The sequence below is a fragment of the Podarcis filfolensis genome (genome assembly GCF_964270895.1).
Source record: "Podarcis filfolensis genome assembly, chromosome: 10".
NCBI classification, from domain to species: domain Eukaryota; kingdom Metazoa; phylum Chordata; class Lepidosauria; order Squamata; family Lacertidae; genus Podarcis; species Podarcis filfolensis.
The window spans coordinates 58,406,671-58,434,188 of record NC_139612.1 but is presented as its reverse complement, the minus strand read 5'-3'; the positions used below and the strand labels follow the sequence as shown (position 1 = coordinate 58,434,188).

Sequence of the window (27,518 nt, the reverse complement as noted above, 5' to 3'; positions counted from 1 at the left end):
TTCTTCCATGCATCAAAGTGAGGGAATGGTAAATACCCATCTGTGAAACTGTGCCACTCAGGTTTTGAGCTAGATTAGAAGCTTGCTGTTCACCTTGTTCCAAACCTCAGTGATCTAAGCTCAGTATTATGGGGTGGAAATTTCCCAAATGTGTACTCTCGCACACATCTTGTACCAAGATATACATGGCCGACTTGGAACAATGCTACCTATATTTCTGTCCTCAAAGGCCTCTCCGCTACCTAACATCTTCATCATTTTAACCCATGGAAACCTGGCTCCTAAGAAATTAAATTAAATCTTAAATTTCTTCAACCCCATTATCAACCAAAGCCTACATTAGACATTGGTAAAATTTCACTTTCTAGCTATCACAAAGCAACTTATACCAAAAACCCATCAATTGCAACACATATCTGCATGCTTCCAGCTCCTTCCCCAGAGAGAACCACACAAATCCATCATCTACAGCCAAGCCCTATCATATAGCCATATTTCTTCCACTTCCTAAGACAGATCCATGCCCAAATTATTTCTGTCAGACATACTTAAAACTACAATGCTTACCCATATACCGTATTTTTCACACCATAGGACACAGTTTTTCCGTCTTAAAAACTAAGGGGAAAAGTCTGTGCGTCCTATGGAGCGAATGCAGGGGGGGGAGGCAAGCAGGAAAAGCCCCCAAGAGCCACACACAAGCTTCGCGCGGCTCTTGCGGGCTTTTCCCCAGGAGGGAGAAGGGACTGACACGGCCAGTCAGTCCCTTCTCCCTCCTCTAGAAAAGCCTTGCACAATCTCTCCAGTCGTGGGAGGCTGTGCAAGGCTAAAGAGGAAGCCCGGGCAGCGAGCGCGATCCATCCCGCTCGCTGCCCGGGCTTCCTCTTTAGCCGTGCGCGCCTCTCCAGCCGCGGGAGGCTGCGCAAGGCTAAAGAGGAAGCCTGGGCAGCGAGCGCGATCCATCCCGCTCGCTGCCCGGGCTTCCTCTTTTGCCTAGCAATGCCTCTCCAGCCACGGGAGGCTGCACAAGGCTAAAGAAGCCAACTTTTAAAAAATCTCTCTATCTCTATCTCTTTTTCTTTTTCCGTCCTTTCTCCACCCCCTTTATTTTCCTCTGGATCAGTGTTTTTATCTAGATTAACGTTTTAGTTTGGAGGGGGGGAATATTATAAAAAAGGAAACTTTGCAGCTTTTATTTTAGTATACAATAAAAACAGATTAAACAAAACACAAGAGAACGAACTAGCATAGAAGAAGAGAAAAGGGAAAGAGGGAGGATACAAAGCCATTTACCAGAGGTAGATCTTAACCCTTGCCTCACCTGGGAGCTTCTCTGGGCAGGAATTCCCTCGGCTTAAGTGGGGTGAGGGCAGAGTGGCAGGTAGGGGGGTACCTACCTAGACAGTGAAGCCACATGTCTCTCCAATGAAAATTGGGAGTGGGCATTGTGTGAAGTGGCTGTGGATCTCCTGCCGCAGAAGTGTAGGACTGTATAGAGTTGGGAGGGCCACCTGAGGGTCATCTAGCCCAGCCCCCTCACAATGTAGGAATCACAGCTAAAGAACGCCAGGCAGATGGTCCCCCAACTGCTGCTTAAAAGCCTCCAGTGGTGGAGACCCCCAACAACTTCTGAGGTCACAGAATTGCAGGATTGGAAGGGAACCCCAGGAGTCATCTAGTCCAGCCCCGGTGGACAGCGGGCACAATCCATCCCGTTGTGCAAGGCTAAAGATGCTGCTCAAGGCTAAAGAGGAAGCGCGCAGCCTGTCCGTTGCTCTTTGGGGCTGGGGGGGGGAATAATATTTTTTCCCTTGATTTCCCCCTCTAAAAACTAGGTGCGTCCTGTGGTCCGGTGCATCCAATAGAGCGAAAAATACGGTAATAGCATGAAGAGATAGTTTGGCAAAACCAGACTGGTATCCAGGAATCATCTCCTTCAGGACATTTCCCAGGAGAGAGAGGGAGAGAGAGAACATCTCTCCTTGTTACTAGCCCATTAAAATAATTTCAAAATATCACCAGTGAACTATAGCCCAAATTTGACAATACTATCCTCACACAGGCTTTGGGTGCTAGGCATGTATGTTCTCTCTTACTGCCAGCCTCCAGATAAAGGTTATTTACCAGCAAGAAGCCTATCTAACACCAACACAGACCCAAGTTGCAAACTCAATGATACAGCTGCTCAAGCTCGATGATGCAGCTCTGTCCCTGCTACAAGACTAATATTATCAGGGGTTCATTCACCTTCTCATTCTCCAGTGTGATATATGCCAACAGTGTCTTTCTGCTGCCAACACAGGACACAAGCTTAACACAAAAATTGGTTTCCCAGAAACCAGTAGAAAAACATTTCATTAGCCTGGGCACTCTGCTGCTGACCTCAAATTTACCATAATTAAACAAAAAGAGGTAAATGGGAGGCACTAGTGTGAAGCTGTGGAATTAGACTTCATCAGCAGATTTGATTCCATTCAACTTGAACTTTACCAGAACTCTTTCTTCCCAAATACAAACATTACATTAGCACAGCTAAGAATGCTTAGCAGCAGAAGTCCGTCCCACCTCCTCTTGCCAATTTCAGGCAAGATTGTGTCCATTTGGGGAAATATCACAACTGAAATTGATGCAATCCTGCCTGAAATCACCACATATGGTGGCAGCGCTTCTCCGCCAGTGGCAGAAGTACCAAGGCACACAGCGGAGGTAGGTGGTGTCAGCAGGAGTAGGTATGATGCTGGTGGGGCAGCAGCAGCAGCAGCAGTGACAGCAGCAGGGCAGGGTGACATTTCATTTTCATTTCATTTCAATCTGCGGTCGGTGCTTAGCCATTCCATTAGGTCAGGCATGTCCAACAGATTGATCATTATCTACTGATTGATCAGGGGGTGTCCCTGGTCGATCCTTGAACCCCCCGTTACTTTTCTAAGAAAAAAGGGGGAAAAGCTCAACAATTCTGGTCAATCCTCTAATGACAATGGGTAGATCACTGCCAGATTTTTTTTTACTGTCAGTAGATTGCAGTCTCTTGGAGTTGGACACCCCTGCATTAGGTTATAGGAGAGGGAGAGAGATGGGCCTGCAGTTCTCTATCAGCTCTGTTGAGAAACCAACAACTTATTGTAAGCCAGAGGGACGGAACTGTCTTATAACTGACATTTGATTTTTCAATGACTTTCAGAGCCATTTTCAGTTGAAGAGAGGAATAAAAATGCTTCAAATAAATAAATTTTATTATCACAGAGAGTACTATTGTGAATGAGCGGCTTTATTCTTATATTGCATACATTTGGGCTCTGCATAGAAATGTCACAGACACAATTTCATGGCCTTTTCACCCATTGTTTATACCCCCCCCCCCAATATATATGTCTGGCAACCAAGGATAACACTTTATGCTTCTGATAAACTCTAGTCCATGAAAGCATATGTCATAATAAATCTGTTCATATTGAAAGTGCTATAACAATCTGTTGTTTATATTGACATAAGAACCATCAAAATGGTTGAGGATTGAAGTCGTACAAGCTGGAGAAAGAGTAGAATAGGCAAGAGCAATGGGTCAGCAAAGTTTTATGGTAAAAATATGCCGTGTTTCAATATTGATACTGGAGGGGACAGGTAGAAGGAACTAGTTGGGAAGGAGGCATTACCACCAAAGGCAATCCACAAGTGATATTGTTTTCACTGGAGACCAAGACTTAACTTGTGTTCCCCCGAAGACAGACTGCTGACACAGTCTTGGATATCATTTCCAGTTTCTCAGCTAGATTAATAGGCTGTTCATATCTTTTCAATATGCTGGTACTTTGAAGTGTTCAGCTACTGGAGCTGCCTCAGAGATATACATATATGAAAAATAAATGTATAATATTATTGCACATGCAACTCCCTCATGTCCCACTGAACTTTTGACCTGGTCAATACTGAGCCACCTCCTCCCCTCCAAACCACAGCTGCGAAGTCTTGAAAAGAAGAACCCTGAGCCTTGTCAGGCAGCTGCCTCTGCTGAAGCCAGCATGGGGGCTTGGCTGTTCAACACTCTCTTCTCATAACAATGCCCAGAGCCTGGCCTGATGGATGCACTGCTTTATCTGAGCCAAACGGCTCTGTAAATCCACTCCCCTTCTTCAGCCTCTCATTACGCAATGATCCAAGAAAAAGAAAATGAAACATCTGCTTCCCAGATTCTGAGGCATACAGCTGTTGGTGGCACCCCACATCTGGAAGCATCACTTTCTTCCAGTCTAGTAAGCACAAGGTTGTAGACTGACAATGAAAAAGAGAGTTCAGGTTGCAGTGCTGAAAACCAAAGTTTTTTTCAAGTAACTTCCATGAAGAGATCTATAAAAGTTCAGACCACAGTAAAGTTCTCTTCTGTTCTTTTAGCACCACTGATTACCCCAATTCAAGCAGAGCTTATAGGCTTGCATAGATTCAGGTCTGGTAAAAATTCCAAGTGCCCTGGATATTAAGGCACCTCAAAAATGGAAATATTTACTCAGTGCCATGCAAGGCCATCATTTAAAAATGTGATGTTGATATTCAGGCATTTGAAATATTTTACCAACTCTGTTAAGACATTCCCATTATTTTGGCATGTACAGTTTTTAAAAATTCAGACGGAAAGTTTTTACACCAAATTCCAATTGCTTATGCACTACCAAGGATCTCTAGCTGATGTGAAATACAGAACTTTTGTGAAATACAGAATATTTCCTTCTCTTTAGGACTTGTTTTCTGAAGGACTGTAAGATCCCAGTGAACACCAAGCATATGGGCCACTCCAAGGTTTAGGATGGTGACATTCTAATATCTTCATTTCTCTTATTTATAAATAGCACTGGAAACAAATCAGTTTCTTGCACCATTACTCAATAATCTTCAACTAGCAGTTGTTCCACCCAACTATAGCAGAGATAGAGATGAGACTGCATGGCCCACTCCCATCAATTTCGCTAGGACCAATATTATTTGGTTCTCAGCTCCCAGAACTGACTCTTCTCTCTCACTGGCCACTGAAACAGTAATGTAACTGTGGATAATTTGTACTCTTTTTCTTTTGCAGCACATCTATTAGATTAAAAACTTGAAGGCAGAGGTTCTATTGTTTTCCTAACTTTGTACAACAACTGGCAAACTTTCTTTTTTAAAAAACCCAACACCTCTCTGTTAAGTATTTGTTATGTTCTAGATTCTATGTTATTAAGCACTTTATAAATAGTAATAATAACACATTCTTTTCCCTTCTGACAGTACTCATCATTAGCATTATTTATTGATTAAAAAACACAAAACTGCACAATTGGGTGCAGTACAAATATGTTATATTATTTCTGGATCCAGATATGACTCAATGCCAGACTGAAAACCATACATGGCAACTCTCACTATGAAGAGAGAACCTGGGAAATCATTAGCTAATTGTTTTGTGGACATATCAAAACTCAGGCTGACCTGGAAAAAGAAATGTGCATTGTGGGCCAAAAAAGGATCATGAAGGTTTCTCCAGCAATGTTAGGTAAAAGATAATGTCAAGTTCTTGCTTTTCTTGCTGCAGCTCATAGAGCTCAGGAAGCTTGGCCCTTAGAAACATCTGGGACTTGGCAAGGCCATTAACCAAATTAGGTTTGCAATAATGAGGCAGATATTGTCCATCATTATTTATTTTATTATTAATATTTAAAGGTATTAAGAAATCTTGTCATCTCATAAAACATCGGGGAAATGTACAGCAATACAGTACACTCACAACTTACACACATTTAACTTTTGTGCATTCAGGTTTATGAGCCTGGCCAAAAAAAAAGGGGGGGCTAAATGGCAGCGGAAAGGAGGTAGGCATTGGGGGGGGGCCACTTTGGCAATCCCACCTGCCATTGCAGCCAGTGCATTTTGACTATACACAATTTTTGTTTTAGTTTGCTATCCCCAGAACATAATCCCCAAATAAGTTGCATGCTTACTGTATGTAATCAATAAAAATGAGAATAATAAATAAAAACAGTACAAAATACGGTAATCATTAACTGATTTTAAACAGCTTGCATAGGCCTATCAGCAGTGAAAAATAAAAAATAAAGAGTCTTCAAGAGATACCTGAATGTCAAAGGCCAGGATGCTTGCCAAATCCCTACTAGAAGAGCATTCCATAGCATGGGACAGGTGACACTAAATGCCCAGCTTCTGGTTGAGACCATTCAGGCCTCTGTAACATGGAAGACAACTAACAGTGCTCCTCTGAATGATCTCATTGATTGAACTGGGATAGAAAGGCTCTGGTGGTCCTTAAGGTATCCTGGACAAGTTGTTCAGGGCTTTATATATCAACACAAGAACCTTGAACCTTGTGTGGTAGCTTTTGAGCAGCCAGTTAAGGTATGTTACCAGAGGTGGCCACCTGCCTCCATCAGCAATCTAGTCACTATCTAGTGAATTCTGTACTAGCTGGAGCTTCAGGCCCAGGCCAAAGGGCAGCCACACAGATTACATTACAGCCTCAAGGTTACCAATGCATGGACTATGATGACCATGATATCCCAATCAAGATACAGCTGGCATACCAGACAAAGCTGGTAAAAGGCAGTCCTAGTAACTGGTCAGTTAGGCAGCTAATGACACATATGTATCCAGGAGTATCCACTCCAGAGGGAGTGCAACCTGAACAGGCTACTTACTGCCCTATCTTTGAGACATGGGAAGCACAGAGCTTCTGCTTTCCCAAGAATGAAACTCAGTTTATTGGCCCTCATCTAATCTACCACTGCATTAAGGCACTGATCCAGAGCTTGCACAGCCTCTCCTGATCCAAATATTAAGGAGAGACAGAGCTGTATGTCAGGCATAGACAAACTCGGCCCTCCAGATGTTTTGGGACTACAACGCCCATCAGCCCCGACCACTGGTCCTGTTAGCTAGGGATGATGGGCGTTGTAGTTCCAAAACATCTGGAGGGCCGAGTTTGCCTATGCTTGCTGTATGTCATCAGTGTACTGACGGCACCATGCTTTAAAACCTTTAATGACCACCTTCATACAAATGCTAGAGAGCATTGCGGACAAAATGGTGCCCTGCAGAAACCCATCCCATACAGTTGATCTAGGAGTGGTCAATGGTATCAAAGGCCACTGAGAGATCAAGTAAGTATAATAGCGTCATTTTATATTCTTATCCATCAGGGTGATCAAATCTGATGCAGTTTCCAAACCAGGGCTAAACACAAATATAAATAATCAGTGTCATCCAGAAGCACTTGCAGTTGCTCCACACATTCTTTTTCCACCTCCCTCCCAAAGGAGAATATATTTAATTTCTGACAGAAAAAATACATAGTGCTGCAATGTAAATTACATGATTGGTCAAATAATTTCAACTGGACACCTAATAGCTAACTGTTTTATAACAACTGTTAAACTAATGCCTCCCCTCTTGCTCGCTCTTCTAGTGATGATGTACATCCAGCAACTCAATTTCCTGTGTAACTCATACTGAAAGCAGAAGTAACTCCAAGCATGGGATTTGGAATACACAGTACATTATCTCTGTGTATCAACAGACAGAATATGAGGAGGAAAAGGAACAAACCCGGCCAAAATATATCCTTCCTTCCTGTTCGTTATTCTTGTTAATCAGCTTTTTATCCTCAACATGTACCTGTGCCCTGTTCTTCCTGGAAAGGGGGATCAGGATCTTGGCCATGATTTTTAAAATAATAGTTTAAGTCTCTTCAACTACGTCAATAGTGATAATTACTGTCTATCGTTTTACAAGTCTATTGCCTAATCTTCAAGATGTATACTTCTAACAACATAAAAGTGAGAATTAATCGAATAAATTGTTGATGTGCCAAGGCATATGATAGTTTCAAGACTGCCATCCAGACTGAAGGGGCTAAAGCTTCAGTTAAAAGCACACTTACCAGGAAGTAAGTTTTACTGAATACAGAGAAGCTTACTCTTGAATAAAATGCACAGGATCATTAACTGATGCAAAGGAAAGAGGTGGATTTGCCCTGCCAGACTTTAAACTTTATTATGAATCAGCAGCATTCTGCTGGTTGAAAGAATGGCTGCTTCTTGAGAACACAGACATTTTGGATCTAGAAGGTTTTAATAATGTTTTTGGGTGGCATGCATATTTGTGGTATGACAAGGTTAAAGCACATAAAGCATTTAAAAACCATATTGTCAGGAAAGCATTGTTTAATGTCTGGATAAGATATAAAGACTTACTTGAAGATAAAACCCCAAGGTGGTTGTCACCGATGGAAGCAAAGGCTCAGAAAAAGCTCAATATGGAGGCCAAATGGCCAAAATATTGGGAAATTCTGGAGCGAGAAGGAGACAAATTGAAATTGCAGAGTTTTGAGAAATTAAAAGATAAAGTGCGAGATTGGCTTCACTATTATCAAATAAGGGAGGCTTATAATTTGGACAAGAAAATTGGCTTCCAGGTGGAAAAATCAAAATTGGAAACAGAGCTGTTAGATCCCAAAACTAAGATACTTTCAAGAATGTATAACTTGCTGTTGAAATGGAATACGCAGGATGAAACAGTTAAATCTGCTATGATTAAATGGGCACAAGATGTTGGACATAACATTATGTTTGCTGACTGGGAACAGTTGTGGACCACAGGTATGAAATTTACGGCATGTAATGCCTTAAGAGAGAATATTATGAAAATGATATACAGGTGGTACATGACACCAGTCAAGCTTGCAAAAATGTATCATTTGCCCGATAATAAATGCTGGAAATGTAAAGAAAATGAAGGTACATTCTTTCACCTTTGGTGGACGTGCCCAAAGATTAAGGCTTTCTGGGAGATGATCTATAATGAAATGAAAAAGGTATTTAAATATACCTTCCTGAAGAAACCAGAGGCCTTCCTCTTGGGCATAGTTGGCCAATTGGTGCCAAAGAAGGATAGAACTTTCTTTATGTATGCTACAACAGCAGCAAGAATACTTATTGCAAAGTATTGGAAGACACAAGATTTACCCACCCTGGAAGAGTGGTGATGGACTATATGGAACTGGCGGAAATGACTGGCAGAATCCGAGACCAGGGAGAAGAGTCGGTGGAAGAAGATTGGAAGAAATTCAAAGACTATCTGCAGAAATATTGTAAAATTAATGAATGTTAAAATGATGTTGGATCGAAATTAAGTGGCATTAGCAACAAGGCCAATAAGAATATGTAAAAATGGACTGATAATGGATGAAAATATACAGTTATAATATGTTAAGATATAGAGTTAAGATAAATGAAAGAGGGTAAGGATTTGCTGAACTGACTATGTGAACGGGAATACAAAAAAGGAAGGTGTGAGGAGGTCAAGGAAACAAGCAAATGAGCTTAAAGATATGAAAAAAATGGATTTGTTTTTAACTTTTTCTACTTATTTCTTTTTTGTATTTTGTATTTTTTTATGTATTTTTCTATTTTTTGTATTTTTCTTGTCTTCTTTTTATTCTGTTAATTTTTGCTTTTTGTAAAATCCTAATAAACATCTTATTAAAAAAATAAATAAAAATTCACAGGATCAGACTGTCTGTAACACATGCTGCCTATGCTCTTTTGCATTTTCAGCACTGAAATTACCTAGAAGAGAAGGAATAATGGCTGTGCCAATAAGGGCCACAGAAATTTTCTGTCTATCTGCTGTATCAGAAATGCCAAAGTATCCACAAAGACAAGACTGTTAAGGAGTTTGTCATCTGAAAAACCGTAGAAGCAGAAACAGTCCAAGTTAAGGAGCAAGTGTATGTTACTCATTTGGGCTGCCCAAGCTCTATGTGAAGCTTCATTATTTTTTTAGCTGTGGCATCTGAAGCAAGGTGGTGAGGAACTGTTTCCATGGGGCCTGGAAAGACCATACACATCCATCAGGGCTGCTGGTCCTGTGCCAGGACCATCTTCTAGGTAAGGAGATGGGTTTGAGTGATGTCAGCTTCTGCCATTGACTCAATAAATTTACAGGGTTAAAACAAATGTGTTTCTTGTGTTTGTTAAACAACACTGAAAAGACAGGCATCAACAGAAGGCTGAAATTCAAGTTACTAAAAAAAGAACATGGCAGACACAATTAGTAGTCTAGAGATGATTTTGTTGTTAGAATGGGTTCTTGCTCTTCCACACACACATCATCCCCTATTTCTGAGAATACAGTTTGACCTCAAGTATGACAAGCTTCAGGTAGAATGGGGACATATATCCTGTGCCCCAAGCCTGATGTGGTCATGGAACTGCCACTTAGATGGAGGCATAACTGCTGGTACTATTGACTGCCATTCAATGGAAAATCCATAGTGACACTAAGGTGGATCCTCTAGGGAAAAAATCTGCATGTCAAAAGAGAAACAAAAGAAGAGGAGAATGTCAAAAACACTAAAGAGACCATCATGCTAAGCCTTTAGATATAAAGTGCTCAGCATCCAAAGCTAGTGTAAATGGTTGGGTTATCACCCAAACATTGATCATTCTATTTAACTCTGCTTCTGTCTGTCAAATGTTCATAATCTCTTGTATTATAGAAATCTCTAAGGACCAATTCATATAACTGTGGCACCACAACAAATAGAAAAGCTACTGAACTCATGGATAGTTGCTGAACATAACAAATATACAAAGGACAAGTTCTGTTTCATCGATTCAGTGAGTGAATCCACTATCAGCTTCACATGTTCATTATGGTTAAGTCATTGGAGCTTACAAGTCCTTGTAAAGTGATAAAATGTTTGAGTATATAATCAATAAAATCACTCTTTGCCAATATTTTCAATGTCTTTAATAAACACCACATTTAATATAAATATTCCTATGAGTAAAAAAGTGCTTCATTCAAATGTTGTTTAACATAAATGGGGTGGGGGAGAGATTTCAGAAAAAAGAGCTGTTTTTATTGACATCCCTCTTCCTATGATGGAGAAAATCATACAAATTGCTCTGTGCAAAATGCTTCTCTCCTGACACCTGTAGCCATAGTAGAGAGTTGCAAAAGGGGAAAGTGCTGTCCACAGCTGTAATCCCTGTGGTAGATTAAAACAATGCTGAAGATATTCCAGACTTTTTATCACTTTACTGGCCCTTTGTTCCTGTCCAACTATAGCACAAAAGTACAAATGGTTGCACCCTCAGCAATCCATGTTGTGAAGGGTCACAAGAGATTCAATGTACAAGCAATGATGTCAAGTAGAAGCTTTGACATTTATTTTGTCAGCCTCCTTTCTGAAGTTTGAACCCATATGGGACTCCCATGTTTAGAGGGGAAATGGAATTCACCAACCTACCCTGCAGTGTTTCTCTGCCTTCCATCTATCTTTTTACCATCTGTCCTGTCTATAGATTTTCCAGGAAGGGGGGGGCTGCACATTCCCAAAAGGCTCTTCCTACCCCTTCCTACTCTTCCATTTCCCCCAGATGTGACCCCATTTAGAAGCCATTGCATAAAGTTTATGCAATTGTGCCTCTGTCTCACTTATTTTCAGTGATAACAAACTTCTATTTCATGTCCCACCAAAAAAAGAAAAGAGATTCTTATACCCTTTTTACTTCTTGCCAAATAATAGTCTACTCTAAATGAACACGTTAAAAATATAGAGGGAGGAGTTTGGGGAGGGAAAATCAAACACAGCATGACACAAAATCAGAACTTCTTCCCCATCCCCCAAAAGAGGAGGCAGTTGCTCCTCCAAGACCATATTAAATGTTTACATTTGACAAGCACCTTCTAGAAACTGAAGTCCAAACTCACTTTTGAAGCAAACCAGATGCTAATTTGGGCTTCCAAAGGTGAAAGGCTAGTGCAATTGCCCTTTATCATTGTAAATTCAAGATCTTTCCCCCTTACTTCATGTGCTTGGCAAGAGAACCTCCTCTTGAGAGTCTACATCAATAGGTGGGGGAGGGGCCCTCTTTGATAAGGAACTCCATCACTGGGAGATCCTTCCTCCTTTCAAAAATTTAGCACTGCATAAAGGATTCTCTCCAAAATTAACATCCTTCAAAGAGTTTTAAGAATTCTCACATGCTGTTGAACTGAACATCTTTAGAAAGGTGGCTTGCTAACCTTTGAAAATCAGAGGCATCTCATTGCAATTCCTAACCCTCCTAGAATGAATCTAGCTAAAGGGAAGATTTAAAGACACATAAATATAATCTTGACGTGCCTCCTCCCATTTGTACCATTCACATCCAAAATATTCAGCACAGTACTGTGGTGACAATTATTCAAAATAATAGCAGGCACACTTAAGCACATTCGTAGGAAAGACCTGTGAATGTCTAACTGTTGGGCTGTGATTGGTGGTCAGTCACACCTACAAAATGTATTAGATCAGAAGATGGAATGCATTGTGAAAATTAGTCACAAGATTCTGCTACAGTGAATAGGTGTTAGTGGCAGTGCAAATTCATCCCAAATTTATATTGTGCTCCCTACAAAAGGATTTAGAAACTGAGTCACTAATAGTATATACCTCTTAAAGGGTTGCTTTCAACCAGCAATTCTCAAAATTTCAGTACAGAATTATGAATACATGCATGCTTCCGTCAGTAGGTTGCAGAATCACATCCCCTGCCTTATAAATGGCCAGTGTCCAACAAGACACAGCAATTAACAACCTGAGGGCAAGTGACATTTTAAAAGGGGGGGAAAGTGAACAGATTCTTTATTATTCCTTCAGGGAGCAATGTAACTTATACTCATTTCTGTCTAGCTAGCTTCCACCCTGCTTTCCTCAAGTTTTCAGTCAAGAATGATACTTGTATAGGTCACAAAAGACCAAACTCCTCCTAGCACTGCCATCATTTTGAGTAGTGAATGTGTTTTCTATAATTACAAAGTGCTGTCCATTACATACATATTTTATAGAATCATAGAATTGTACAGGATCATCTAGTCCAACCACCTCCGATGCAAGAATCTCAGCTAAAAGCATCCATGTCAGAGGGCCATCCAACTTCTGCTTAAAAATCAACAGTGAAGGAGAGTCCACCACCTTCTGAAGCATTATAATACTTAGTAGGTTAGTAAATGCTTCAGCTGATATGACAGTCTGCAATGTTAAAGTAGCAATATCTCAGTTTCTAATAGGCTTCTAAAGATCTTTACATGTCGACACATACATCCTTTTCATTTGTCTTCCAAATCCTGCATTGCAGTAATAATTGAACAGCAGTACCAACCCACCCTTTTAGACATCACACCCCAACTTCTTAATATTTCACTTTTGCAATTTCCCTTAGACTCTCTTAGACTGGAAATCAACCTCTGGTTCTTGGCAAGAACAGTCTTTGATGTACAGTTTAAAGTTTGAAAGAGCATCAGAGGCACCAAAGTTGTTACATCTGCTATAAACAGATGGCAAACCCCAGGTTTAATCACATTGGCCTAAGCTGCTTAGGATCTTGGGAGTATGAGCCAGAGCCTCTGGGAGGTCTGTTGTGGGCACAATCTCTCTTTCTCTTTCTCTTTCTCTCTCTCTCTCACTCACACACCCCGTTCTTCCATCTGATCTCATTAACCATATTTATTGAATTCTACAACACACCACAAGAAGGAGTAAGGTCACCGCCTCAAGTTGCTGCACTTTTATCTGTAACATTCAACACTGAAAAAGTACATAGAATTGTATTTTAAGGGTGTGCACTGAAACAAACGGGTGAGCAACTACTTCAAAAAACTCATTGTAATACTGAACTGATTGACAAAATACCCCAAATTCCAGAAAAGGGTCACTAAAAACTATAAAACTGAGAGACAAGTGTAGCTTTCTAATTGTAGCAATATAGTAGTATCAAAGTATTTTTCTGCCACTTGCATGATTATCCGTTTACTGAACCTGAGCCCTATGAACTAAGCAGATTTCCGAACTTTATTTGAATTAATTTAAACTTGCTGCCACTCTTTAAACAGAATAGATCCAAACTCCTGAGAATACTGAAAATGAGTGGAGAATGGGGGGGCTGAACACACACACACTCTTCTGGATTGTCACAAAGCTCAGAGCTCGATTGTCACAAAGCCCCAGGGCAGCATGTGGCACCTCCATCACAAGCAGGCAGAAGTAAAACTCCATTCTCTCCTACTCATCCTTTCCCTGAAGGGATAATGGCAGCAAAACAACAAACTCTTCCAAGCTATCAGTCAGGGCCACCAAAGGAGGGGGGAGGGAGAGGAAGGACAGAGATCAGCACTGTCCTTTCCTACGGGGACAGTCTCTTTCCTTCCTCCCTTGACCAATATGGGAGCTTGGGGAAAGGAAGAGGGCAACAAAAGGGGTGTTTTTAGAATTAGGAACAGCCTCCCCCCAGTTTACTGGTGAGTAGGCGGGTAAAACAATACGTTCGAGGTAATAGACTGACGGAGCCCGTTTCGGTTTAGCAGTGTTTGTAGCAATTCAGATCGGTCTTGATTCAGTCCTCCACCGGTCTCGCACACTTCGGGTCCTGGTGGAACAGGCAAGGACAGATCCAGACCAACCCACCCACCCCTCATTCCTTGGATTTGCAAAGACTCTCCTAATCACGGCTGTTATCTCACTAGGGGAAAAGATTGTGAAGGCTGGTGTGGTCATCATCCCCATCCCCGCCACTCATTTGTTAGATACCCTCGAAACGTACAAAAATTAAGAGGTGAAAAACAAAACAAACATGTACTTTGTCGCAGTTCTCCATCTATGTGTAACGAATTCTGCCGCCACCCCTTGCCCTCCAGGAACTGCACGTCCTCCGATTCATCAATCGCTAAAAGTACTTTGGAGACCAAGCATGCATCAGCCATTTCAGTGCAACCGTGCATATTTACTCAGAAGTAAGTCCTACTAGTTTCAACGGGGCTTACTCCAAGATAAGTGAGAGAAGGGTGGCAAAGCCACCCAGGAAGAGTTAAGAGCATGATTGCCGGCACTTTTAAAAATGAAATTAATAATAATTTTTTTAAAGAAATCCGGGAGAACGGGTGAAAACATTCAGCCAACATCCCTTTCTGGAGAAGGATCAATATCGAACTCGCCGAACAAAACTCTCTTGTCTTAAAAGAAAATTGGGCAGACAATAACAAGTAGGGGGTGGGCGGGTCGCAGTTCTCTCTCTCTCTCTCTCTCTCTCTCTCTCTCTCTCTCTCTCTCTCTCTCACACACACACACACACACACACACACACACACACACAGCCCACTGACCCTAAAAGCCTTCCGGCTAAGGAGAGAGGGAGAGAAGGCAGGCAAAACAGAGGCGAGCGGAGTTATTGTCCCGTCCCATCCCTTCTCCTCCTCGAGGGGGAGGCGGGGCCGCCGGATCGATCGGCCGGTCCCATTTATCGACCGAGCGGGTCCCTCTCTCTTTTCCACTTCATCTTTTAATGTTATTATTATTACTATTTCGGAGCGCGTCTCACCTCGATCTCGAAGTCGGGCAGTCGGAAAGCGGTCCTGAAGAGGGAGCAGAAGTGAGCGATGGCCGGCACTTCCCACCAAGAGCGCAGCTCGCTCAAGAGACCGGCCGCCGCCGTCGCCCCCTCCGGATCTCCGCTCGCGGCTGCCGAAGCGGCAGAAGCAGCAGTAGCAGCCGCCGAGACCACCACCACTCCTCCTCCTCCTCCGCCGCCACCACAACCACCGTCCTCCTCCGGGCACATCGCCCCTTTCCCCAGCGCCCCTCAGAGACCGCTGCTTTGCCGGTGTCCGCCGCGAGAGAGATGGGGGTGGGTCTCCTCCTTTTCCTCCCCACCCCGACCGAAAGGACTCTCTTTTTCTCTCTCTCTCGCCCTCAGCCTCTCTCAGCAGCCGCAGCTGCCCCCTCCGCGCCGACTCCTCCGCATGGGGCTTGTCCGGGCTGGCGCCTCCTCAGCCGCCGCCTCCTGCTCCTCCTCCCTCGCTCGCTCGCGGGTCTCTAAGGCAGGCGGGGGCGGCGCTGCTGCTGGAGGCTGCCGCCACACGGACCCATCTTCCACCTTCACCTCAGGTCGCCGCTACTGCCCCGTCCATACAATGTATATTTATAGATATTATTTTATATATATATATATATATTAAAAAAGGAGAAGAAACTGCGCTTCAACCAGCCGGGGAAACAGATGGGGCTTAGGAAGGGGGGGAAAGGGCGCTGGGGGCGGGTGAGAGCGACTCGTGCGGATGCGATGCGAGGAGGGTGGCGACGACGGGGGGACGGTTGTCGAGCGCGCGACGGTGAGAGGCGGGGTCCGAAAGATAAAGAAGGCGTGTCTGCGCGAGCAGGGGGCGGGGTCTGGCCGGCAGGGCGCGCGGGGGAGGAGGAGCAGTATTTGTATGGAAGGAGGGATCAAACTCCTCTCATGCGTTGGGACAGAGAGGGGGGGGGGGAGGCGGGAGTATAGCCCAGAGAGGCAGGAGGAGGAGCCTATGGGCGAACTTTTTAGGCGAGCGGAGGAGCCCGCGCGCGAGTCGTGGGAGGAAGGGGCGGAGCTTCGACAGCGAATCGTGTAGAGAAAATGGGCTTCTGGAGAGCCGTTAAAAGGCTCGTGAGCGCAAGTTAAAAAAAAAACAAAACCGGGAGGACGAGGAGCCGGCATTGGAAAGCTCTCCGCGCACGAGGCGTAGGCGGGGCTGCTCTTTATCATAACAACACCTTCGCCCCGCCTTTTTTCCTACGGGCAGCCAATTGGGGACCTCGCGCTGGGCGGGGCTCTTGATTAAAGCGTTCCCTGTGGCTGTGAGGAAAGAAGGGGGGGCTCTCTTTTTGTAGGCGAAGGAGGTTGGCGGAGGCGGAGTTTTCTCTCTTCGAAATTTAGTTACGCTCTGAGCACCGCAGTAGTTCAGAGCTGCTTACCCGGTGGGTTCTCTGCTGAAGGAGGGAGGGAGGCCCTGTTTTTTTTTGCATTCTCAGAGGATTTTGAGTCAGGAATTCAGTTAGTGGAGTTTTTATTTTATTTTTATTTCTCGGATTCCGTGAGATATATATATTTTTAGGGCTTCTTTCTGTGAAGATTTTTAGCCTTCGCAAATTATGCCTTGAGGTCTTTTTGTAACTTGGATGCTCAGCGATCCTGTTACTCAGTGGTTGTGATACCATTCTTCGCTTCCTTTTGTTTTGTTTTTTACTTGGTTATTGTTCATCTCTGATTTTTAGACGAACGAAACGTGAAATTATAAAAGGGTTAAAATGACCCTGCTACGCAGCCTGGGCTACAAAACTAAATTGCTTAGGCTTCAAGTGGTTTTATTTCCCAGATTGTGTATAGGATTTTAAGCCTCGGCGCGTATGTGGTAACTGGTAGTGCGCAAGTCTTTGCGGGGCTAAAAGGAACGTCTTGCTGGGCGTATTTGATCCAAGGGTTTCCTTCTCTCTGCTTGGAGGCGGAGATTTCTGACAAATACTGTACTGCAAGGAGTAAATGGTGTGTGTATTGCAGTTTTGGCAAACTTGCCGTTCATATACAGGATTGATTTAGTATTCCTCACTGTTGTACTTTCAATTGGGGGAACTAGTTATAGGGGAGAGTGTCCCGTTTCCCCCACTTCAAAACGTGCTTGTGGTTTATAATCCACGTTGGTGATTTCGAATACAGAACTCTAGGATTATACATTTCTCTGCAGTCGTTACATGAAATCTTTGGGTTTACAGAGTCTAAATGGGAACTAAGCACAAATTTTTTGGGGAAAAACGCAGAACAGAATTGGGAGTGCTTAAAACCCGCTTGTTTATTTAAGTGAACGTCTTGGATTGTATCACTCAACTTTTAAACGTGAAAACAGTTCTTGTGTACTTTAAAACTAACAAATTTATTGTGGCGTAATTTAGTGTTTGTGGACTACAAGCCACTTCATCAGATATAAGAAATAAAGTTTCACTGTGTTTTTATGTTTTTTTGCGGAAGAGTCTGAGCTCTGCCTTCTTTGTGGAGATGCTGCGTTGATGCTTCCTACTTCAAACTAGCAGCCTCTGTTAATGAATGTTTCTCTCCTGAAAGCTATTTACACTCCTCCATCAGGAAGTAATAATAATTCGTTGTAAACTAGCAGCTGTTTTTCAGCCAGAATGTGTTATCAAGTGGAAAATAAACTACAAACAAATCTGAGTTTCTAGAATTTTAGGAGTTTTCAGTTGTTGCTTCAAAACTTGTACAGTATTTGTAGTTTACTTAAAAAACTTAAATTACTGACAATCCAGAAAAAAGTATGTGTTTCGCCATTGAACATCTGCATCTAGATCTCAGGCAGCTGCTCAGCTAGATATATTTATAACTGTTTTGAACAACCAACACATCCTCAAACCTAACTGTACACACACACCCCTGGCATTGCTGAAAGCAGTGTGAATGAAGAAAATATGAATTGGAATTTTAGAAAGCAAATCTGTGCAGAAAGTGAATTCAGTGCTATAACAATCCAAAGCAGATACTGATCCCTCCATAAAAACAGAGAAGGTTATACTGCTTGAGAAAGTACCACTTGTTACAAAAGAGCTAGACTAGCTTTTGTGCTCAATAATAATTTTACACTGTTGACACCTTTTTCAATTTAAGTGTTGGCTGTTGTTTCGAATAAGGCATTTCATTCCTCTCCTATAAAAAACCAAAAAGAACAGACACCCCAAACCTTAGAATACAAAAGTTCCCAACAAACAAAAATATCAATATGTCTTTGTTGGTGTATTTAAAATGAAAACTTAATAAAAAGCATATTCAAAATAAATAAATAAAAGAATACAAAAGTTCCCAAAATAAATTCATTGCAAGAACAAGAAAACAGGCTGGTTTAAAATGTCCCACGCCTGTGCAATAACACTGGACTTGGATAAGAGTTGATGGGCAGGTTTCTTCAAGAAGAGGAGTATCTAAGAATAATACTAAGATTAATACTTCTGCCTTCTAAAACAAGCAAAGTAATTACCATAGCGATCTGATACTATACTGTTGTCGATAGCACTGCTGAATTCAGTGGAGTTTCACTTCCAAATTGAAGAGCATAAGTGCAACTTCACTGGGAGGAAGGATGGGATAAAAATAAATTGAGTAATACTTAGAAGTATTGAGTTCAGAGGGACTTAAATTCCTTGTAGGGGTGCATGATATTTTAGATGTAATCACTGAACGGTCTGCATTATGCAGGAAGTGTCTTCCTCACACATTATGCAGTCTGATCCTACAAAACGTTTTTAGTGAATAGCCACATTGTTTACATGCAACTTTTTCCAGGTTAGTATGCATAGATTTAAAGCCTGAGAATGGGAGAAAGCCCCATGCCTGTACAGTTCAATGGGGCTTCCTTTATCAGGTTTGGTGGCATTCCTTTCCAAGAAACCACTCCCTCTAATAAATAATTCAAGTGGTCAATGGAACACATTTTTTTTCTTAAAGAACCTAAGGGACAAACATACCGTATTTTTCACGCTATAAGACGCACCAGACCATAAGACGCACCTAGTTTTTGGAGGAGGAAAACAAGAAAAAAAATATTCTGAATCCCAGAAGCTATCTGGGATAGCTGCGCAGCCTGCATTCGCTCCATAAGACGCACACACATTTCTCCTTATTTTTTAGAAGGGAAAAAGTGAGTCTTATAGAGCAAAAAATACGGTATTTCCTGGTCCCTCCTACACAAAATCCCCATTCAGTTATGAGCATGCTTAGTAGCCATGGTGTAATCTGGGTCACTTGGAAAAGAAAAATGGAAAATGAGGGACTAAACTGAGTGTCCTGGAAGAGGATGTAGTTAGCTGGAACCCTGAACAGGAGCTCTCCTCTTAAGAGGAGAGGGCGCACTGCAATATTCTGTTACCAGTTCCACTTGTATGTCAGAATTGTTAAACTTACTGTTGTGGATGTAAGAACTCTGGAATGCTAAAAATACTTCTGGTAATTTAAACTGTTATTCCAGAATTAAAATGAAATTGGAGTGCAGTTGTTAAAATTCAAGTTACTTACCAAAGCTGCATCTGACTGCCCTTTTAAACTGAGTAAGGAACTAGGAACAAACTTCAACCTCATGAGAAGTCCCGAACTCTACTCAGACTTCAATGTCACTTTTATTATATTAACAAATTTACTCTTGGAGTGAGAGCCAATTGTGATGGTGAAATACATCAGCTACAACCTGAAAAGCTCCTGTTTCAAAGTTCATTTCAGCTGTCGGCAGCCTTAGAGAAGCTGGTTTTGTTTTTTAAAAAAAGTGTTGAGTCACACTTAATTTTGTTACAGGACACCAACTATAACATATATTTCAAACAGCCAGGTTTTCTTTTTTTATTATTATTAAATATTTATTGGTATTTTCAAAAAAACACACAACAAACAAAAACAAAAAAATAAACAAAATAAAGACAACACAAAAAAACATATTCGAAACTAAACAGAAAAATAGAAAAAACACATACAGTTTCTGATACTTATTTTCCTCAACCTTATTTCTCAGACCTCCTCACACCTCCCCTTCTTGTATTCCAATTTAAATTGTCAATTCAGCAAGTCCTTAACTTATTTAACTTATTTCTTCACCTTCACTTAAACATTTATTCTAACATACTGTTATTTTACTTTACTTCTTTTTTCCATTTCCTCCATTTATTTTTAACAGCCTTATTTTCACTTAATTTAAAAAAAGAAAAAAAAAAACCAATTTCACCTTATTAAAATTACACATCAATACTTATACCTCATTAATTTATTCTTAAACCTTTTTCCTAAGGTCGACCAAAATTTCCCTTCCACGGTTTACCCAATTTCCTTACCACTAACAAAATATAAAACAAACAAAGCAATGCAAATTATCCTTATGTACCCTTTGGATTCCCAACCTCCACCCACCCTTCTCCCGGTTCCAGTCCCCAACCAATATCCATCAGTCTTTATATTATTTATTTAGCCTGGAGATCTCAGGTCCGAGGCCCTTATGTCTCTCTCAGTTCCTTTCTGCCGGTCTCTTTGATAGACCTTGATGTTAAACCCCAGGTCTCGGAGGGGCTCCGGCCCAACAGAATCGGTGTTGCTTCTAGCCAGTCCTCCATACTTAAAAGCAAAAGCAAAGCCTATGGGGTATTCCAACTCTTGTTTCAAATTTCTTTCAAATCCAAATGTCCCCACAGCTCCAGCTTCCACCTTCAACAAATTTATAATCCTCAGGTCTTCAGATCTCCTCAAAAGAGGACCTCTCCATTTTCCAAATTCCCAATCAAACCAGGCTTTCCGCATCCAGTTTTTATTGTCCTTTTTTATCATCATGTCAGGCCTCATATTGTAGCTCTCCTTTGACTCCTGCAAACCTCCATCTCCTCCTTCGTTTTCTTCAAAAAGAACATATTGCTCCATCGTGTCTACGCTTTCGGTTTCATTTATTTGTTCAGTTGAATAGGCTTCCTGTTTCAAATCCTTATCAGACTCCAAGCTGTTGTTTACTGTCCAGTGTAATAGCGATACCTCTGTAGACAAAGCATCGTACTCATCTTGTAAGTTTCCCAAGAGAACCAGTGCTCTGTCCAATTCTGCTTGGAATTTAGACACTCCAGCCATTTTTGTAATGTAGTATCCTTGTTACCCCTCTAGGGGGATTTAATTCCTTGATCTTCCTTTCAGCTCAAAAACCAAAAGTCCAGTTATTTTGTATCAACCTTATTTTCAACAAGTTATCCCGAATAAACCAGCAAAAACAGCAGAAACAATGTTCTCTTTTTCCAGCTGACAACTAGCTGACTAGCAGCTCACTTGACAGCTGTCAAAATCTTCCATGCAACAGGCTTTCTCATCGGACGTTCCCGGGTCTAGGGGGGGGTGTAGTTTCAGCTCCCAAAATTCTTTTTATCCTCCAGAATATCTTCTTATAATGTCCAAACCGTGAGGTCAGGATCTTTTGTTAAAAAAAGCAAGAAACAGATTCTCTCGACCTTAGCTGCCCAGTCCTTTGCTTTAAGTTGTTTACAAAGAGGGGGGGTGGACTTCCTTTTTAGCCCCTTCCCGCTCGTTCCAAATCCAAGATGAGAAATTTTTTAAAGTTCCAATCTCCGTATTACTCACGGGTTGATGTTTTAGGATCCAATCACTCTTAGAAGAAGTTGGCGCTCTCTGTCAATGGCTTGCGGCTTCACTCCGTAGACGAGGGAGTACTCTCAGCACCACGCCTTACCCTGCCTCCGTTCCGAAGCCTTTAAAAAGGCTCCGTCGCGGATTGGGGGGGCGCAAATGGTGCCCGCCGAGTCTCTGTGTTCACAGGCATCCGCGCCTGTGATTTTAAGGGTCCCCGCTTCGCCGCAGCGGCCAGACCCAGACACTACGGAGCCGATTCCCTCCGGAGCTCGGAGGGAATCCGCCATTAAACAGTGGCACCAACCCGGAAGTCCCAAACAGCCAGGTTTTCAAGCAATACAGTGGCACCTCCAGTTACGAACTGAATTTGTTCTGGAGGTCCGTTCCTAACCTGAAACGGTTCTTAACCTGAGGCGCACTTTTGCTAATGGGGCGCATCCCGGGGAAAAGTTCGCTACCAGGAGCACCTACTTCTGGGTTAGCGGAGCTCGTTACCCGAAGTGTTTGTAAGGAGGACGGTACGTAACCCGAGGTTCCACTGTATTTTCCTGTTCATAACTTCTGTATATGTTGCATGGAAACCTGAGCACTTAAACTTGTGTCATATGTTTGGACCATATTTTGTACTTTGGTATCTGTACCCAAGTACAAAAACTCTGAATCTGGTCCTCAGTCTCCCCCAATGCCAGCTTACATTGTCTTTTTTTTATGTCTTTATTTTTTTAAAAAAAGGAAACGTGAAATTGTAGCTCATTACACTCATTACATATGCTTCCTCATCTATCATAGAAACTCTGTGTTCTAAGTGTCTTTTACTTCAGAACAATATTGTTCCTTGGGGCATAATTGCCCCTTATTTCATACACCAACTTTATTTAATTAAAACACTAACATTTCACTTTATTGCCATAAGTGGTTCTTAAAGCAATATTACAAAATATTCACAAAATAAATTTGCATTCAGACACAGTACAGGAACTAGAATTCAATGTAGTGTTTGAAACTTCCATTGTTCTAGGCGCATTTTGCGATAGGGAATTTCTGAATTCTGGGCGTAGTACTGCGCCTAAGATTTCAGATTAAAACTTCAGAGTGGAAGGAAAGGAGGACCTTTTTCTGCCCTCCTCCCTTCCAGCTACTCTCTGAAAACTGTACAAGAGACCCTCTTAAGAATATTACGGGGGTGGGCAAGGGAAGGACTAGTCCATGTGAAAAATAAGCATAATATTTTAGCTGCAGTTCATTCATTTTCAGCTTTGTATTCCTGTTGTTAAAAAAAGTGCTCCTAGACATTCCATTGTTGTGCCCATAACCTAGGTTTAAAGTGCCATTTAGCTCCTAGCTTTCATATCTGTTTCTAACACTGATTGCATGGTGTCCAAAAAGAACCAGGATTTTTTTAGGTGGCATTTTCTGCCATCATCCTTGTATCATTCTAGGCACTGGCTCCCACCAAAGTTCTCTGTGGCAAAGGAGTGGGGCTGAGAAGCTGGAACTTGTTTCAGCCTATGATGGAAGCAGCCTTCCCTTGCTGGCAGTTGCCAGGTAACAGCTCCCACCAAGGTCCTCAGAGACTAGTGAGTGTGGCTGAGCTAGCAACAGGCCTTTTGGGGCAAGGAAGTGAACCTAAGCAGCTGGATCTTGCTCAGCCCCTGGTGGAAGCAATCTTCCCTTGCTGCTGCTTCCCTTCTTCATGTTATTGTATTGTACAATAAGTGATGATCAGAAGTAAACATTTTAAACTGTCTTCTATAGTGTTTAACAAATAGAATGTCATTATCCACCAAATTTAAGCACTTGTTGACTTCAGTTAACAATTTAAGCACATAACACCCAGTGAAATAAAAATGCTTAAATTTTGACTGGATCATGCCCATAGATGTTTTTCTTCTTAATGGTCACTACTTTTGTGGCTCAGTAATGTTGGCATCTACAACAGGTGAGGTTCTGTAGAAGAAAGTTTTGGCTTGACAGAGGAATCAGTATCTTATACTATCAAGCTTTGCAAATGCCAGAGAAATAGTATGTTGGATATCATGCGGAGATGGAATGAACTGGGAAATACAATTTTGGCAGTAACATTTAAAATAAAAAATGATGTGTACAAGTGAGACAGGAGCTCTTGTTTACCCCTTCTCATAACACAGGATTAAGAGGCCATCTACTGCTATTGAAAGGCAACAAATTTAAAATGATAAAAGGAAATACTTCACACAGTGCACAATTAACATGTGGAATTCATTATCCTAAGATATTGCTAAGGCCAAGAGTTTAGTAGGTTTGAAAAAAGGAGCAGACATTTATATGGCTATTGAGACCATCTGTGGCTACATTAGATGGGATGAAAAACGTTTTTTTTCTAAGGGATATAAAAATCCTCCTGCTTTAAGGCATAGAATAACAACTTACTGATGGTGGGGATTAGAGAGCAACTTCCCTTTTTGTGCAGGTTCTTTGGTAATTGTCCATTCTAGGATTTTATGCACTTTTCTTTGAATCATGTGGTCCTGGCAGCTGGCAGCAAAGGGATTCTAAATTAGCAGACCTACCATCCATCGTTATAGTGTTCCTAGTATGATGGGAATTACAAGGGCTGCTATACTGCTGTGGATAAACAGTACTATGCGTACTGCGCTGTAACATAAGAGTAAATGACAGCATTCCTGAGACTCGAGTCTGGCTGACTTATAAATGTTACACCTCCAATAGAGATCCAGCAATTCTGCTCTCTTCTCAAAGTGTCCACTTCAATATATGCAGGGGGGTGGAGGTTATTATTTACCTGTAACCATTGTGTTGCTTCTCCCCAATTATGCACATGATTTGCTTTTTTGAAAAACCCAGCCTGAGAGAGCTGATTCACATGCACACAAAATGTCAGGCTGAAATGATCATGTCCCTATTTGGAGAAACACTGACTGACATTCAGCTCTGCAATGGGAGGCAGCTGCTCTCTTGAGTATTGTATCAGCCTGTGCTGGATTAAACCAGCTCCAACTATAGTAAGCAAAGTGCACAGGAGGAGACTAAAGACAAGGGAATGATGGTTTATGAGAAATCTCAAGATCTTTGGAATGTAGGTAAGCTCTCCTGGCAGTAATGCGTGGTGCAATCCTATGCATGCCTACTCAAAAATAAATCCTATTGCTTTAACAAGACTTGCTTATCAGTAACGTGTACCTAGGATTGCAGCCTTAAGAGTACTGTATTAAAAGCATTTCACCCTAAATTATCTGGTAATCCTTATTTCAATCTGAAAGGTAGGTTAGTTTCATTAGCTTTCCTGCTGCAATTTGGTGCTGGGGTGGAGGCTGAGGCAGAGCAAGTTGCTTGCCTGAGGTCACCTAGTAAATTCCTGTCGGAAGTAAAATTCACAATATCTTGTTTTACAGATCGATTTCTGTGATCATACCGGACCATCTCTCATCATCTACAGTAACTTGTTGTTGTTTAGTCGTGTCCAACTGTTCGTGACCCCATGAACTAGAACACGCCAGGCACTATCTACAGTAATAGCAAACTGTATTTTAAGTGTATTTTGGCAGCATTTACTGGTACTCCTCTGTTACTAGTTTTTAACTTCCTCTCTGTAGGACTTCAGATCCATGGCTCAAAGTCCTGGGTAAGAATGCAAGTTATTGCCTGGCTCCTAAAAATAGATGGTCCCACATAAGCCTCCCTGGGGAGAGTATTCCACAAGAGGGAAGCCTGTAAGGGTCTATTCATGTTGCTGCCCTCCTAACCGCTTGTGAATGGGGCACACAGGGAAGACCTCAGGTGATAATTTCATGGTTTGGGTCTTTTCGTATAGGGAGAGGTAGTTCTTGAAGTATTGGGGTCCTGAGCTGTGTTGGGCTTTATGGGTCAAAGCTAGCACTCTGAATTGAAGCTGGAAACTAATTGGAGGTCAGTGCAAATGCGGCCAGAATTGGTGTTACATGTTCAGACCACCCTGCCCTGGTCAACAATCTGGCTGCAGAATTCTGCACTAGCTGAGGTTTCCAATCTGTTTTCAGTGGCAGCCCCATGTACCACACATTTCAGTAATCCAACCTAGAGGTCAGCGGAGCATAGGCAACAGAAGTTTGGTTATCCATACAAGGGTGCAGTTGAGCCACCAGTCAAAGCTGATTGAAAGCACTCCATGCCACTGAGGCTACTTCAGCCTCAATCAACTACTGGATCCAGAAGTACTGTCAAGCTGTATACATGATGCTTCAGGGGGAGTAAGCCACAGCCCATCCATCCAGTCTAGGGAACCAGCTAGTAACAGTGTCTCAGTCTTGCTGGATTAATCTTCTGTTTATCCAGTTCTTTACTAAGACAAGACACTCATCTTCCACATCTACTGCCACACCTGCAGATGTAAAATAGAAGTTTCCAAGGCAGTTTCGATGCCAAAACTAGGCCTAAGCCCTGACTGAACTGGATCTAGAAAAATTAGTTTCAACCAAGAGCCTGGATCTAGCCCACAACTATCCACTCAAAACACATTCCCTAGTAAGGAAAGATTCAACCAATCAGTAATTCATTAGATTTTCTGAATCCAGGGAGGGTTTTCCAAAGCAGTATCTTACCACCACCACCTTTAAGTAGGCAGGGACCACCCCTTATCACAAGGAAGCATTAATCAGCTCCCTAGCCCAATTGTCCATCCCCTGCTAGTTTTTATCAGTTATGAAGGACAAGTTTCATGGCCACAGGTGGTCGCCCAGACTGAACCAAACACCTTGTCCACATCCCCAAGCCTTATTAACTGAAACACAAAGAGCACAACAAGGCTAGACAGTGTTCTAGGCACCTCTCAATAAGGACTAAGCATGCTCAGTGGCCATGGAAGATTGACAGACTGTTGTTGGTTAATTTGTTTATGTATGCAACAATGGCCGCATTTATTAGTACAATATTGGAAAGAAGAAGGTGTCCCAACTGAAGAAGACTGGCAAGTTAAACTAATGGAATATGCTGAAATGGCAAAATTGATGATGAAATTAAGAGGAAGAGATGACAATGAATTTAAGGAAGAATGGAAGATGTTTATAGCATATATACAGAAGCAATGTACACAGGTTAATACATTAGCAGGGTTTTAAGATTACTTGTAATTTTATTATGAATTGATAATAGGTGATTTAAATATGTTACAAATTTAACAATGGACATGCAGTATCTTGATAAATAATAGAACCAAGGCTGCCTAGAAACCTAAACAGGAGCACGCTGCACTATGATGTTTTGTTGAAGGTCCCACTTGAGTTTACTATTTTCTTTTGAAAAGAGAAGTATTAACAGAAGTGTTTCTAATTGTGTTTATACACTGAAAAAAAATTAATAATAAAAAACAACCAGCAGAAGTGCTTCTGTGGCTGAGGTTTTATGCTGAAGTAGCAAATAAAATCTAGGAAATGTCTTTTTGTAGCTGCTACAAATCAGGCTCCAAAGTAGAAAATGGTTTTGTGAGTATTAGTAGTAAAGCTGTAGGTATAAATTAAAAGTGGGAAGCTTAGAGGGATTTTGGGT

At 41.9% G+C, this 27,518-nt stretch overlaps 1 protein-coding gene and 1 long non-coding RNA gene across 4 annotated transcripts in view; one reads left to right on the top strand and one right to left on the bottom strand.

The window, feature by feature from the left end:
* CECR2 (CECR2 histone acetyl-lysine reader) overlaps positions 1-16,099 on the bottom strand; it is a 118,387-nt gene extending 102,288 nt beyond the window's left edge. For all 3 annotated transcript variants that reach the window (XR_014538735.1, XR_014538736.1, XM_083572546.1), the window contains exon 1: positions 15,402-16,099. Coding sequence is in view for 1 of the 3 variants with exons in the window: in XM_083572546.1 (XP_083428672.1) it covers positions 15,402-15,641 (240 nt within the window). In the remaining 2 variants the exon portion in view is untranslated. The remainder of the gene's footprint in view (positions 1-15,401) is intronic.
* Positions 16,100-16,258: 159 nt separating this feature from the next.
* LOC310743150 lies at positions 16,259-27,060 on the top strand. Its single transcript, XR_014538824.1, has 2 exons — positions 16,259-16,813; positions 25,391-27,060. It is a non-coding gene; the product is annotated as an uncharacterized lncRNA (long non-coding RNA).
* Positions 27,061-27,518: the final 458 nt, after the last annotated feature.